At 40.2% G+C, this 14,274-nt stretch overlaps 2 protein-coding genes across 4 annotated transcripts in view; one reads left to right on the plus strand and one right to left on the minus strand.

The window, feature by feature from the left end:
• Positions 1-233: 233 nt before the first annotated feature.
• PPP2R3C (protein phosphatase 2 regulatory subunit B''gamma) lies at positions 234-13,731 on the minus strand. Of its 3 annotated transcripts, none has more exons than XM_062494340.1 (13): positions 13,647-13,731; positions 12,824-12,951; positions 11,617-11,721; positions 10,930-11,042; positions 10,043-10,140; positions 7,636-7,706; positions 6,782-6,914; positions 5,646-5,701; positions 5,498-5,573; positions 4,788-4,924; positions 3,067-3,204; positions 1,355-1,414; positions 234-674 (listed from the first exon to the last, which is right to left on the minus strand). In XM_062494340.1, exons 1-13 carry the CDS (start codon positions 13,729-13,731, stop codon positions 486-488), a joined length of 1,389 nt encoding a protein of 462 aa, XP_062350324.1. In that variant the 3' UTR covers positions 234-485. The 3 variants fall into 3 exon arrangements, with proteins under 3 accessions (XP_062350324.1, XP_062350323.1, XP_062350326.1); XM_062494339.1 differs by having other exon boundaries at positions 12,824-12,984; XM_062494342.1 differs by having other exon boundaries at positions 12,824-12,969; positions 13,656-13,695.
• Positions 13,732-13,905: 174 nt separating this feature from the next.
• The window catches only part of PRORP (protein only RNase P catalytic subunit), a 37,701-nt gene continuing 37,332 nt past the window's right edge, over positions 13,906-14,274 (plus strand). Inside the window, exon 1 of the mRNA XM_062495093.1 lies at positions 13,906-13,971. The gene's annotated coding sequence lies outside the window, so the exon portion shown is untranslated. The remainder of the gene's footprint in view (positions 13,972-14,274) is intronic.

Below are 14,274 nucleotides of genomic sequence, written 5' to 3' on the forward strand. Positions count from 1 at the left end.
TAGAAGAAAAAGGCCTGAATTCTTTATTTTTTAGTGAAAACTTTTGCCCTTACAACAGAATGCCCAAAAGTGCTGTCATTAGACAAAGCCATGCAGAATGGAGTGGGAGGCTTAGGATGGCTGAGTGGATACAGGCCAGTGCTGAAGACACCAAGAACCACATGCTTACCTTCAGGGTAAATTCACACTTAAACTAAGCTATTTAAATTAGAATATGGCTTGGTACACATGAAAAAAGTCCAGAAATATTTATTTTTAAAGAAAGGTAATTTTTACCTCTTAAACAACACTTGCATTTCTTCATTTCAGAAATTAGTTCTGTGATTTGTGTATGTCCCACATTTTATATCATATGTGGGGGCAAAGGAGGAAAGGAGAGCAGTCAAATGGAAGAGGAATTGATTCCAATAATGAGTGTTTCCAGCTTCCAACAGTTGGCCCATCAGATTGAGATATCTATGGATACAGTCAGCTCCCATTCGAAGTCACGTATCATCAACATCAGCAGTGTTGTCGTTATCGCTGGCCACAAGGACCTCTCTGTTCTCGTACGTCCAGAACCCATTCAGATCAATTAGAATGCTGGTGACAGTGTCTCCTTGACTGCTATTGATCAGGTCTTGAAGGGAGATTTTGTAAGGGTCCTTAGGCTTCACCATATCAAAGATTTCATCCTATGAAAGACAAGTCAAAATTGGGAGAAAAGCCCCCACACACTAATGAGCAGAATAATGGCCATTTCATGCCATATACAGAATGATCTTTGGGTAACTAGTGCCACCCACACCAATTTACAAAGAGCAGCTGTTAAGGCCCAAAGCATTTAAGATACAAAGCATACTGACTGATTGGCTACAGTTCAGAGCAGTGTCCTCAGCTCCCACATCTGAAATAAGAATTTGCTTTTCTGGGGAGGCTTCAGCCTCTAAGTGCCAAAATGAATCTCAGTTCATTTGTGTCAGCTAAGTTTTGTAGAAGCTCTTGTACTTTTTTTTTTTTTTTAAGTACTAAAACTGATAAATACAGAGTAGACAGTAATCAGTTTTTATAGGCTGTTTAAGTTACCAGTCTGCCCCCTGGAATGATCCCCAGAACTGTAAAATGCACTTAGCAAGTACCTTCCAGTGTAAGTGGAAGCAATATGTATTTAACAGGTAAATTGTACTAGAACATATCAGTTATTTTACAGAGCAGCTGCTGACCAGAAAGGCATTTTCAAACCTACAAGTAGGACAAATCAGCTCATTTCTACTACTCTCCAAGTAAATATACAACAACCTAGAAATGATGATGTAACAAATTATGAAATGCTTACTCAAATATTTTACACAGTACTACATTCAGTAAAGCTAACCTTGACATCCTGAAAAGAAACTGGTTCTTGTCCATGAATTTTCATTTGTTCCTGAATAGCCTAGAAAAAAGAGAAATTAGGAATGGCTAGTGCAGTATAATACTGACACTGTCCAAAAGTTATCAAATGCTTCTGCATCTTAAGCTGTATGCCCTCTAACAAAGCATTCATGGTACAGTTTCCAATCATTTTTCTTCCACAGGTGAGGCAGGGGTGAGTTAAGGCATTATCAATGATACACATCTCTAGGTTCACAGTTCTTAATTACTATGATATGAATATCCCCTTCACACTTATCAAAGTGTTTGAACAATTTGCATGCTATCCCTCAACACTCAAAACTTAAGGTATTAATACACTCCAACCATAACGTTACATTTCTGACAGTAGGAAATGAAATATAGGCCAGGGAAAGAGAGAAGGAAGATGACCAATGAGCAGAAAGACAAATCAATTCTTTTAATGTGGTACTATTTAAACACCTGCATCACCAAACATACATCTGCAGGTGACAGCTATGAACAAAACTGTTTCACTAGCACAAGCTGCACAGTCTCATCAGCTCAGCTTTACCAACACAGCCTCTGTAGGTACAGACCTATTCACACTTAATGCTAGCAGAAAAGCAATCATTCACAGAATCAAAAGGAACTGTTCTGATTTCAAGGAAAACTTAGAACCTTCCATGTCAAGGAGACTTGTAACAACAGAGAAATAAGGAGGATATAAGACCATGCCTTGAGCAGGCCTGAATGCTTTACTGACTCAGTGAAGTACATACCTTGTTCTTCATCCTTAAAGCATACAGGTAAGTACAATGACATTTTCAGTTACAACACAGAGATCCATATAAAAAAAATTGGATTGCTTGCCCCTGTGTCTTAATAGACACTACTGAGGGAACCCTGTACATTAATAAAGCATCAAGCTTGCAACTCAGCTGAAACCATCCACAGCAAAAATACTATTTTACTACATAGCACTTCGCTTCCAAAGGTATCTCGGGTATCTATGAGAAAAACAAGATGAAACAACAAAACACCTGCCCCTTTTCCAAACCAAAATCACCACTAGTCAGAAGAAAAAAAAAAAAAAAAACAAAACAACAAAAGCCCCATCACACAAAAACCAGTTTGGAGGAAGATTTTACAATCTTGAATTAATTTTAACAGCAACTAAAAAAAAATTAAGCTTAGTTTAAATCTATTCTGGAAGCGACAGGTACAAATGCAGACTATGAAAAATGCAAGAAGCTTTTTGAAAGCAAAGCACTGAATGAAAAATCCCACAGCTGTGTAAGCCTAACAATAAATTTCATTATCTTCATTTCTTTTAGTGAATTTTAGGATTACAGTTGAAATTAAAACCATGGGCAATAATCAATTAGAACCATCAGAAAAGATTTTAATAGCTAATTATCATGCAATTTTAGGACAAATTTCAATTTAAAAAAACCCCAAATCAATAGAAAATACTTTTCCTACTCAAAATCAAAATGGTTAATTTCAACTAGAGATAAACTACTGAAAATATCTTTTGAAATCTTTCCAATTTTTGTCTTAAAAAAAAATATAAATCTTCTTAGAAGTCGTTACTAGCCTGCCTGTGGCTATTGGTAATTTAAAGTGATTTCCTGCAGATCTGCATGCAGAAGCACATAGGCTATAACACTATAAACACAGAAAATGGCCTATTTGTATAAAGAGACTTACCCTAAAGAAATAATTAAGGGAAAAGACATTCAGGTGTCCTTTGTTCTCTATATCAAGCAGTTTGAAAATATATTGCAGAGCTGCAGGCTCCTTTCTGTTTTCTAATGCAAGCACGAAGTCCAGGTAGGTTTTGTAGTCCTAGAAGTAGATACAATCATGTTTATTATAGTCTTCTTTATAAATTGATTTTGCAAGCAGGAACTCTATAATTGGTAGCTATTTCATTGTAGGGGATCAGTTTATTTGCTGAAAAAGACAACGTGAAATAGAAAGAGGCTGCTACCACTAATGTGCACAGAAAAGTTAACTTTTTAATGACTGCTGATAATGGGAAATCCTGCCATTTTAGAGGCAAGATAGCATTCCAAGCATAAATCCAAATGAAACATGCTGTATATATGCTTTTAAACGATGTTTAATATATCTTTAAACTGCTGAGCATACCCAACTAGTGAAGAAAAAACATATTAAATGTCTAGTGGCAGTAAGCCTAATGTTACCAAATAGTGAACTACAGGGCAAATTAAGTATATAATCCTTAGACCAGAGTCAGTGGTTTGGCAAATTATGTGCTAGAAACATTAGTTAACATTCCAAATAAGTATCCCACACTTATTTTCCATTAGTATGGATTCTTGGTTTCCCCATCAAGACATATTTGTGACAAGGACAGGAATCCTACAGCCCTGTATCATTACCCTGTTGACCTGTAACACCAGAGTGTTGTGCTGTCATTCAGAGAGCTTGACAGCCTGGAAAAATGGGCTAACAGGAGCCTCATCAAGTTCAACAGAAGGAATGCAAAATCCTGCATCTGGGGAGGAATAAACCCACATACCTGCAGAGTTGGGGCTGACTAGTCAGAAAGCAGATTTGGAGCAGGCCCTTGCAGCAAAGGTTGCTTACAGCACCTTCAGCTGCTTTATGAGTGCTTTGGTGGCAAGTTGAGGAAGGTGATCCTTCTCTATTCAGCACTGCTTACAATACATCCAGCCACTGGGTCCTGCTCTGGTCTCCCCCATACAAGAGAGATGAACCTACTGTTGCAAGTCCAGAACAGGACAACTAAGATGATCCCCTCATGACCTCAATTATTATGTGATTCTAACAAAAAAAAAATGCTGAGGTGGCAAAAGGGCTGTATAGCGAATTTGTAACTTCTCACTTTACACTCCAGTCATCTGAACGCAGACAAAAATTGTGGCTGAACAATAAGTAAAGCTTCAAAAATACAGATACAAGTCTAACTTTAAATTACTTAAACTTCTCATTTTTCACAGCTATAGAAAGTTTACAATGAAGAACACAGCTGTCTTCATGCAGAGATTGACATCTTAGCTGACTTGCACTAATCTCAAGTGTGCTACTTGTCTTTGGCTCTCTTTAAAGCATGACATTAACTAAAAAGCATTGCTGCATCTATACATTTTTCCAACATGCATTTTTCAATTGAATCTACAACTGGTGTTATCCTAGGCTGTCTAGATTCTCTATCACCTCTGCTTTTTCAAACAAGCAATTTATTTTTAGGCCACACTGTAGTCACCTTGCTCTTAAGAGAACTAACTTTCTATTATGTTGCATGGTCATTTGTGTGCACAGTGATAAAACTTACTTTACCTCAAGCTACTCTTTGTTTTAAAGATACTGATTATTAGAAGTTTCTCAACCCAATAAGCCAAAGACGTTATGCTGTAGACAAAGGGAAAACATGTAATTACCATTTCACCATCGTAAGTTAAGCATTCCTGAAAGACACGATCCAAAAATATGTTGGTCAGAGTCCCTGTTCCATATCGGGACAGTTCTTCTTTGCTGAGCATGCCATTGTGATCTTTATCAAGGTTTAAGTACTGACCTAGGAAGGGGATTAAAAAAGCAAACCATAATATACTTATATCAGGAAAGAACTGTTTCAACAGAGAAAAACAAACATTGACATTTTCTAATTTCCATAATAAAATTAACACAGTTAAGTGAGAATTTATACTAGATCCACAATAATATTCATAAAACATCACAAATAAGCACAGAGCATGGAGGGAAAGGAAATGGGATTCCCATAATGAGGTGTTAGCAGTTCTAATCTAAATTAATAGGTGCGGATACTGAGGGAGGAGCAGAAGGCTAAGAGCATATTATCTTATATAAATAGGCTGTAAGCTTTAAAAAAGAGCTAAAGATGATGCAAAGGCATGAATAATGCCAGAAGAGAAGGCTACAGAGGAATCTTGTACCTTGTGCAACAAGGTGACAGATTATAAAACCACAATGAAGAGCAACAGTGGAGCAATGAAATTATAAATAAAGTCAGGAAGATAAACTGAAAGGGTGGATTTAACATGATAAAAACAGAAGAAAAAAAGCAGTAATAATGTGTCTAAGTCATACAAGAAAGAGAAGAAACGTGTTGACATATAAAGGAACCTACCATAAACTCTTAATGCAGAAGGAGCAGAAAACCAATTTGTTTCCTGACTTTCTTTAGAAAGTTCTTCATCCCTTAACTAAGTGAAACATAAAGTTAGAATTCAGAAAGAGTAAATTAAAATACAACAGTATATGTTAGAGACCTTTACCTCCAGTAAATCATCCAGGAAGCTGCAAGCTAAAATATCCTGTATCTTTATCTTTCCTGCAGCAAGAAAAGGAAAATATATTTTAATAGCTGCTCAGCCAACATAACCATTAGACTATTCTCATTTAGGTGGCTTTACTTAAGAAAGAAGTACTTGGACCACAAGAACATGCCTTTTTAAGAAACAAAAGCTAAACAAACCCCACATCTAACATCAAGGATAAGGCTCTAATTTCAGAGATAAAATACATTTTAAAATGACTGGACAAAACTAGCCTGATATTGGCAGGAGCTCTCCTGCAGCCTTAAAGGCCAGAAAATTAGATTAAAATAAATGTGAGTGCTCAACATCAACTCAAAAATGTAAAGAAAGCATGCTTAAAACATTTGATGAAATAATAAGTCTCCTAAGTGACATGATATTCTTACATCTTCAAAACTACAGCTGTGACACAAAGCTAAGGTAGCAGAATGCACTTCTGCTGGTGCAGCTCTGACTGGTGCACAGACACTGTGCTAACAGCTGTGCAAAATAATGGCATTGTAACTTCCCACCCACCCTCTCCAAACGTTTGTAATTATCTCTGTCAGAGGCTGCTGCCCACACAATTCTGACCTTTACAAGGTCCACAGCTGGACCTTGAAAACACATCCAGTTTGTGACTTAAATTGAGGGCATAGGAGGGAGCTACACTTGTAACAAGCATTATCAGACCTAACTGCAGACCTTTTCTAGTGGGTCTACACAGTGTACACAGATTTAACCACAGGAAAAGCACATCACTCCAACCATTCCTGAGCATTTTCACAGCTCTGTGGATGTTCTGACAAGCAGTTGTGTTGCTGGTTGCTGCATCTTCTATTCACCCTAAACACTTACAAAATTAGCTATTGCTAATGGCTCAGGATGAAACAACATCTTATTTTCAATTTCTGTGAGATAACTCTATAGTAGCTCAACTGATATGTATCTCACAGAAATTAATTAGTTGTAAAAGTAGACTATTAGACCCACAATGAAGAGTCATGGCCTTCAGTGGAGATTAATCTTCAATGCTGAACAAAAGCCTACCAGGACAACTACACATTGGTTTGAAAACACCAGTAGCTTCAGTGGAAACATTTCAGTAGACCTACCTGTTCTAAGAGGATCCAGAAAGAAGAAGAACTTTCTAACTGCTGTGCAGACATAGAAGGAGTAAAAAGATTTTTCTAAGCCATCCAGCTGTGGCAAAGTAGGGATAAGTTCCAAAATATAGTTTTCTAAATCCTGCAGAATTAAGAAAGAAAAGAAAACAAGCATTAAGCATTACTATTGTTCCATGTTTGCTATATTCTTCCCTGACTTTCAAGTGTATTTTGTTAAAAATACAGTCCTGCAACAATGCAGAAAAGAGCATGAAAGCACGTAAAAAAGCTTCTGTCTCTGTGCAAGAAATCCCAGATCATATACACACACATATGATTCCAGGGCTGAAACAATCTATTAATAAAGCAGAATTAAATAGAGTACATGATATTTATGTGTAAATATAAATGCATTCAACTGTACCTTTTCCAAATATCAGGAGCACAACTCCTGATTGGATTATCCCATTGCTGAATATTTTTTTAATAAATCTTTTTTCTTTGAGTGGTAAGTAGGACATTTTTATTTATTTTATAGTATTACCTCCTTTTAGAACAGGTGAATAATTCACTGAAGAATAATTTGTGTTTTTTACCATATCCTACTAAATCTAGTAAAGTGCTAATGACATGAAATCTTTGTAGATACAATCCTTTTTTCAGAAAATTACCCGTAAGTTTAAAGCCTAGCACCACTCTCACCACCCATCTCTTGAATACATGAATTGCAATTTATCCAAATCTACCCAATCCCAAATATATTATAAGCTTTTACAAGACAAGACTAGAAAAAAATTGGGAACTTTCTGATGCTCTGTCATTTGATTAAAGAGAGACATTTAGTTAATCAAGAATTCACTTACTGATTCTCTGAGGTAGCCTTGTCCTGCCACATCATATAAACTGAGACCTATTCTTGTCTGATGAAGCCATACTGTGAAACAGAAAACAGAATTACAGTGCAAGAAACCTATGGGGCTTTTGAGTTCTTGCCAAAATCTGAAGTTATTCTAGAGGCTGCAAGGCACAACTGCATTTTAAGTGCCTCTTCCCATTTTTCTGAGCTTTAAGCAAAGCCATGTCATGTACTTACTTAGAAACAGTGTTTCAGTCTCTAAATTTGTAAGAGTCACTTGCAATATACTATAAATATACACTTCATAAATATATTCTATTTATAATATACACCATTGCCAGAACTGACTTATAATAACTAGATGTGAAAAATGGCTGAGCAGACACCACATTTCATTTGATGTATCATAGAAATGCTAGGATTAGAAGCAACTTAGAAGATCACCTAGTTCTAACCTCCCCCCACTACAGGCAGGGATGCCACCCCCAGTAGATCAGACTGCTCAAAGCCCTATCCAACCTTGAACACTTCCAGGGATGGTGCATCCACAACTTATCTGGACAATCTGTTCCAATGCCTCACCACCCTCTGAGTAAAGTACTTCTTCCTAGCATCTAGTCTAAATGCCTCTTCTTTTAATATAAAACTGCTTTCTCTTGCCCTATCACTATCTGCCTTGGTAAGAAGTCATTCTCTCTCCATTTTATATGCTCCCTTTAAGTACTGAAAGTCCACAATGAGGGCTCCCCCAGAGCCTTCTCTTCTCCAGGCTGGACAACCCAACTCTGAGCATGTGGTCATAAGAGAGGCTCACATCTTTCCTATGGTGACTCCAGGTGGGGGTCTCAGTCTCAGAGCAGAGTAGAATCATCTCCCTCAACCTGCTGGCCACTCTTCTTTTGATGCAGCCCAGGCTTTCCAGGCTACAAGCACAGGCAGTTGGTTATATGGAAACACATGGATTCGTTCTCTCTCACTGACTTAGAAACATGTAGCAGTACACTTTCACTGCATTCCGTGGCTGCACAATGTCATATACAGATAGATTGCTAACAACCCCTTGTATAGCACCAGACACTGTAGCTACAGCCACAGGTCAGGCCCTCACTTCTGAGTTACAAGATGAGAATTAGAATCACACAGGCATCTGTCTTTGTAATGAGAAGGCACATTAATTGGACAAACTACAGGACAATGTGTTTGAGGACATTGTTAAAGCACTGTAACAGTGATGGAGTACAGATTAGATTAATAAAAACTATTATTCACATACTCAATATTAAATTTAACTCAAATTTTCAGAAGAAATAGTTCAAAAATTCCTCATGCAATATGAGCTGTCCTTCATAACATTCACTCTTCAAGGTAAGTGTTTCTTGTGGTAGGCTGAGTGTCACTCAGATGGCAGATGTTATACATCTGTTTTGTTGTTAATTTAAGGGTAAATGCATCAAACATGAAGTGATTTGGTGGTGGTGGCTTTTTTATTATTTGTTTGCGTAGTAAAAAGGTGTCATCCTAAATACACAAGACTCAAAACCTCTGGATGAAACAAAGCTCTGAAAGAACCTCTGCTGTGTCCATCTGGGTGGCCTTTTTGAAACGCATACAATTCTAACAGACTTTGCCACAAGTCTCCTATCCTGCAGGTTTTGGGTTTGTTGCTGGAAATGGGTCTATTACTCATTTCTTGCATATTGTGCACACCTGCACATCGTGCTTCCTGCTCAACAGATTTCTCATTCCTTGCACCACAAGATTTTATGTTAAGCAGGCTGAGCTGCTTAGAGAAAGGTGTTGTTCTCCTCTCCCAAAGGCTTCAGCAGATCTAAGAACACAGTAGCCAGGGCAAAAGATAATGAGACAATCTTCCTTTCTGCTAGCCAGCCTACTGTTTTCAAACATTTAAATTTTTTTTTTTTTTTTAAAAAAGGGTATTTTTAAGCCCAAGTGGCTATTTATAATAAAAAAAATAGCTAAAAGTATGGTAAGTGACAAGCACAGGAACATACTGACATATTTGACAAACAGTTAGAAAACACAGACAGCACCACTCTGTAGACAAACAGCAAACAAAGCTATCTGCCCAATTGCAGTGGTCAAGATTACACCTGCCAGGGAACTGTACTGCTTTGCACTTCACAGTATTGCCTGAATAAAGGAAATCAGAATGACAATATATATAACAAACAGATCAAGCCTATCTGTGGCCAGGGACAGGGGGGATTTCAGAGGTGTGATGGACTCCCACCTTCTAGCAACAAGAAAAAATCCCAAGCCTCAAGAAAAACAGCATTTGCAGTTATCAATCTCAGCAGACCTCACTGCTGTTGAAGGGAACATCAAGTAACTAATAAAGCTGAAAACAGCCTTAAAATGAAGCAACTTCTAACACAGAAGAAGCATCCACTAACCTTTTCGCATGACATAATTGAAAAACTGCATTATAGATATTCTCCCATAAGGATCATTATGGAGTAATTTAGCAAAGATCTTCGCTGTAAAGAATTGCCTGTAAAACATAAACACAAAGCTACTTCTATGCATCTGATTACACTGCATTGACAGATCCAGTTACAGCATTTGAAATTTACAGATCCTGTAAAATAATGTTTTAACACAGAATGTGTTGATATGCTACATTACATTCATCAGGTGGAATCCTACCAAGTAACAACAGTAAACTCAATAAAAAGCAGCTACCTTTTCTGCTCATGAGAGTCTTCAGTGATGTAGAACTTTTGAGAACTTTTATTCAATTTCTCTTTAGTACAGTATGTTTCGTAGTTTCCAATCTTCTACAACAATATGCACATAAAAGAAACGGCCAGTACTGACAAATAATTTGCTTCTGCCCAAAGCTCAATCACAAAACTATGTGCACAACAGCCATCTCCAACAGGAGCATAAAGAAGGACCATTCATTGCATGCGGAGCACATGTGGTAGGGAATTCTGCATCAGAAGATACTAAGGAAGGTTGAGCAATATCAGTGGAGACATGATTTACAGTTCATTTACATAACATGCTGTTTACTGACCACTACATCTAAAAATGTTCATGATGATAAAAATTTCTTCAAAAGGATGCAGTACTACTCTTTTAGGCACCCCTTATTACAAGTCACCTCAGAGATGCAGAGTTACCTTTGCAAGGATGCAAAGTAACCAGTTCATCAGTAACTACATGGATATGATTTTTTTCTAACCATTAAACTGTTCCCATCTATTTTAGCAACTGAAAGTTACAGTAGCACTTAGGTTTAGTCAAAATGAGCACATACAAGAGAAGAAAGCCTTACTTGCATTTTGGTCCAGCTTTTTCACCAACTTTCAAGAAGTTCTCATAATTAATCATTGCTTCTTCCCCAATCATTGGTGATGTCTGATGTTTGTCCAGTAGGAACCATAGATTCTTAAAAGGTATTTATATTTGGTTAAGAAGATATCTCTTCTAGAGATGTCAATGTGCTAGAGATACAGTGTTTAAGAAACTCAGCAAAAATGTGGGCTTGATGCAAGGTCCTCTCAGTTAATCAGGACACATGGTCAGTTCAGCCAGAAAAGTGAGTTTGCTACTTCCATTTCCTTAAATGCTGCTAAACACATGCACGCTCTCCCTCCTTCACTAGCATTTCTAGGGTCACACCCCTTTTGTCTTTGTGGTGCAATAAAATCAACCATCTCAGAAGTCTCTCTCAGTGATACATAAACAGAACTTGTTTCATCATCTGGGCCCACCAGGGAAATTATTGCAATGTGCTGGAAAAGCAGAAGCCATCAGTTTAATCCCCACATTCATCATAATGAGGAAGCTTCACACTGGCATTATGAGCCCAAAGCTAGGCAGAACTTCAGCTTTACCAAGTACTGTGTGCCCAAATACAAAGCATCCTACCACAAGGTTCTGTGGGTGGACAGATCATCATCAAACTCTGACAGAAAATAATCTAAATCCATTACAAGACATACAGAAATTATTTTCCTACCTGCAGCTCTTCATTATCCAACAGTTCTCTACTTTTTCTTTGCAGAAAGACAGCTCTAGATTCTTCCCTTAATTTCTGAAGCAAGACTTCATCTTCAGCTGGCAGCTGGAAACATTGTGGCATTTTAATTTTCTGCACAGTACCATTCAAAAACTACACATTCAGCAAGTACTCTTAGGTAGTCTTAAGTCACATGCTCTAAATGAATTTTACTTGACAGATAACAGCCGGTATACCCAACTTGCTTCTCCTAAAAGCGTTATCACTTGCACATCTTCTCAAACCATTTCAATAATAAAGCGCTTATTTAAAGCAGGACATCCTTAACAGGACAGACAGAGAAGTACCTCATAGCTGGTAACCCACAGAGTAAGCACTTTCCATGGTCACTAGATACGAGGGCTCACAAAAAAAGGCATTTACTGTAGTGTTTTACTCAGGAGAAACAGCACATACTATTTTGTGGTAGGCCTGACTCTACAACAAAGTGTGAATGTCTACTAGACTTGTTTTGGCCAACAAGTAAGATGAAAGAACACCTAGTATTAAAGTTCTGCCTATATTTACGTGCCAAACTGTACAGCACCACTGGCACTTGGAGAGTTGCACATGTATCCCCCAATTGAAACACGGGTACTTGAGAACTTAACTGGCAGAAAGGTGAGACCCTAAGGAATACGTGACCACGAGAAGTTTGACAGCAGCCGAGCGGTCAAGTCGATGAGTGCCAGCAATATCAACATGTCTACATGTGCTCACATCCCAATCTGGGTAATCTCACAACTAGGTTGCTGGACCAAGTATTTCTGATGGATGATGCAAGCAACAGATCTATCTCTAGTCTGAAAGAGCAATGAGCCACCATTTTCATGAAGTAGCATCCTATCATGTCTAAACAGGAACCAGAAGATACACATGTGTAACACCAGTATGCCAAAATTTAGTTAGATAGAACATTAAGTGCCTCTGAAAGAGAATTTACCCATCTTTACCTGATTAGCAAAACTCTGGTAAGATTCTTAGTAATTATTTTAAACTGCTGAAATTCATAACTGTACAAAACAAAAAATTGGACTAAGCAATTCACATCACTGAGGTTTCAATCTACTTTAGCTTCTGAAGCTGCAGGGTCCCTATGAGGGAGCATAACTTCTTTTATAACATAGAGTAGCCTTTTGTTAAAAGTTTATCTGGATACTTCACTTACCCTGTAGTAAAATCGTGGTATGTTTGCATAGGATATATTGTCACTTTTTTTCCCTCCTTTCCACTCCATGTAATATTTTGTGAACAGTTCCATTTCTTCATCCTTTAGCTCTTGTTCACTCTTTTTGGCTGATTGACACAGAAAAGAATGTTCACGGTGTACTCCAAACAGAGTTCTAATGTATCAAGGGGCTTGAAAAATAGCGAATATTGAGGCTTACCCGGTTTTGCTGTTTAGTAACACACATATGAGGTGGAAATGAGTGGAGTACAGGCCAATCACATAAATTACGTAAGAGTATGTCCCGTAAGCATTTTGAGTATGTACAAAGCACCCCCTTCTACCGCTGCACACACCCGATTCACCGCAAGGTACGCGGTCGCAGCAGCTCCATGAGGATGCCGGACAGAGCAGCAGCGCTCCCGTTTCAGGGGCAGCACTGTTTGACACACTGCGCGGTGCGAGCCGCAGCCTCAAATCGCCGTGCCGTGCCGTGCCGTGCCGTGCCGTGCCGTGCCGTGCCGTGCCGTGCCGGCTCGGGGCTGCCAAACCGCGGGCAAACCGCTCGCGGCCGCCGGGCCGTGTGCCGGGCCGGGCCGGGCAGCGTGGCCCTCACAGCTCCTCACCGTTCCCGCTCACCGACCTCTGAACCACGGGAGCTTGTTTCTCCGAGGGGCGGACTCCGGGACCCGCCCGGCCCCTGCGAACGATGGCAGCACCGGAGAGGCCGACGCTCGCCCGGCCGGCCGTGCCCCCGCCCCACCGGTGACTGCGGGCATCCCGGGGCACTTCCCCCGCCCTCTCCCGATCCCGGGGCACTCACGCGCGCGGCGCGCGGCCAGGCGGGCCCGCAGCCTTCGCTCCCAGTCCATCGGAACGCGCCCGGCACCGACGGCCTCCCCGCGCATGCGCACGGCCCTGAGCGACGCGCCCCTGCCCTTCGGAGCTTCTTGCCCTCACCCGACATGGCGGAGCCGCCCCGTCCCTCCAGACGGGACGCGCGGATCACGTGCGGCCCCGGCCGGTAAAACGCGATTGGCTCCACGCGCGGGCGCGGGCCCGTCACGCGCTTCCGGGCCAATGGGAAGCTGGCCTGCTCTGCCGCGGGACACGCGCCTGTCGTGCGTGGCTGCCGCGCGCCGCGTCAGGTGGGCCCCTCACGGGGGGATGAGGGAGAGAGGGGCGAGCGGGAGCGACTTTCCCAAAAGCTGGAGGTTCTGCGGTACGGCCGGACCGGGTCTAGCGGGGCACCGAGTGAGGGATGTGGGGCTCTGCGGGGTCTCCTCGTGTGGCGGACCAGCCTGTGGACCTCCTGGTATTTAGCTGTACAATCTAACGTGTACCTGGGATTTCGTTGTAATTACCGCCCGCGTTGTTGCTCTGCCTCTTTGGCAGCGGCGTTACCAAGGATTTGGGATTGCTAAAACAGGTTAAACGGAAGTTTGTCACCA

Source organism: Cinclus cinclus, chromosome 6 (assembly GCF_963662255.1).
Source record: "Cinclus cinclus chromosome 6, bCinCin1.1, whole genome shotgun sequence".
Lineage (NCBI taxonomy): Eukaryota > Metazoa > Chordata > Aves > Passeriformes > Cinclidae > Cinclus > Cinclus cinclus.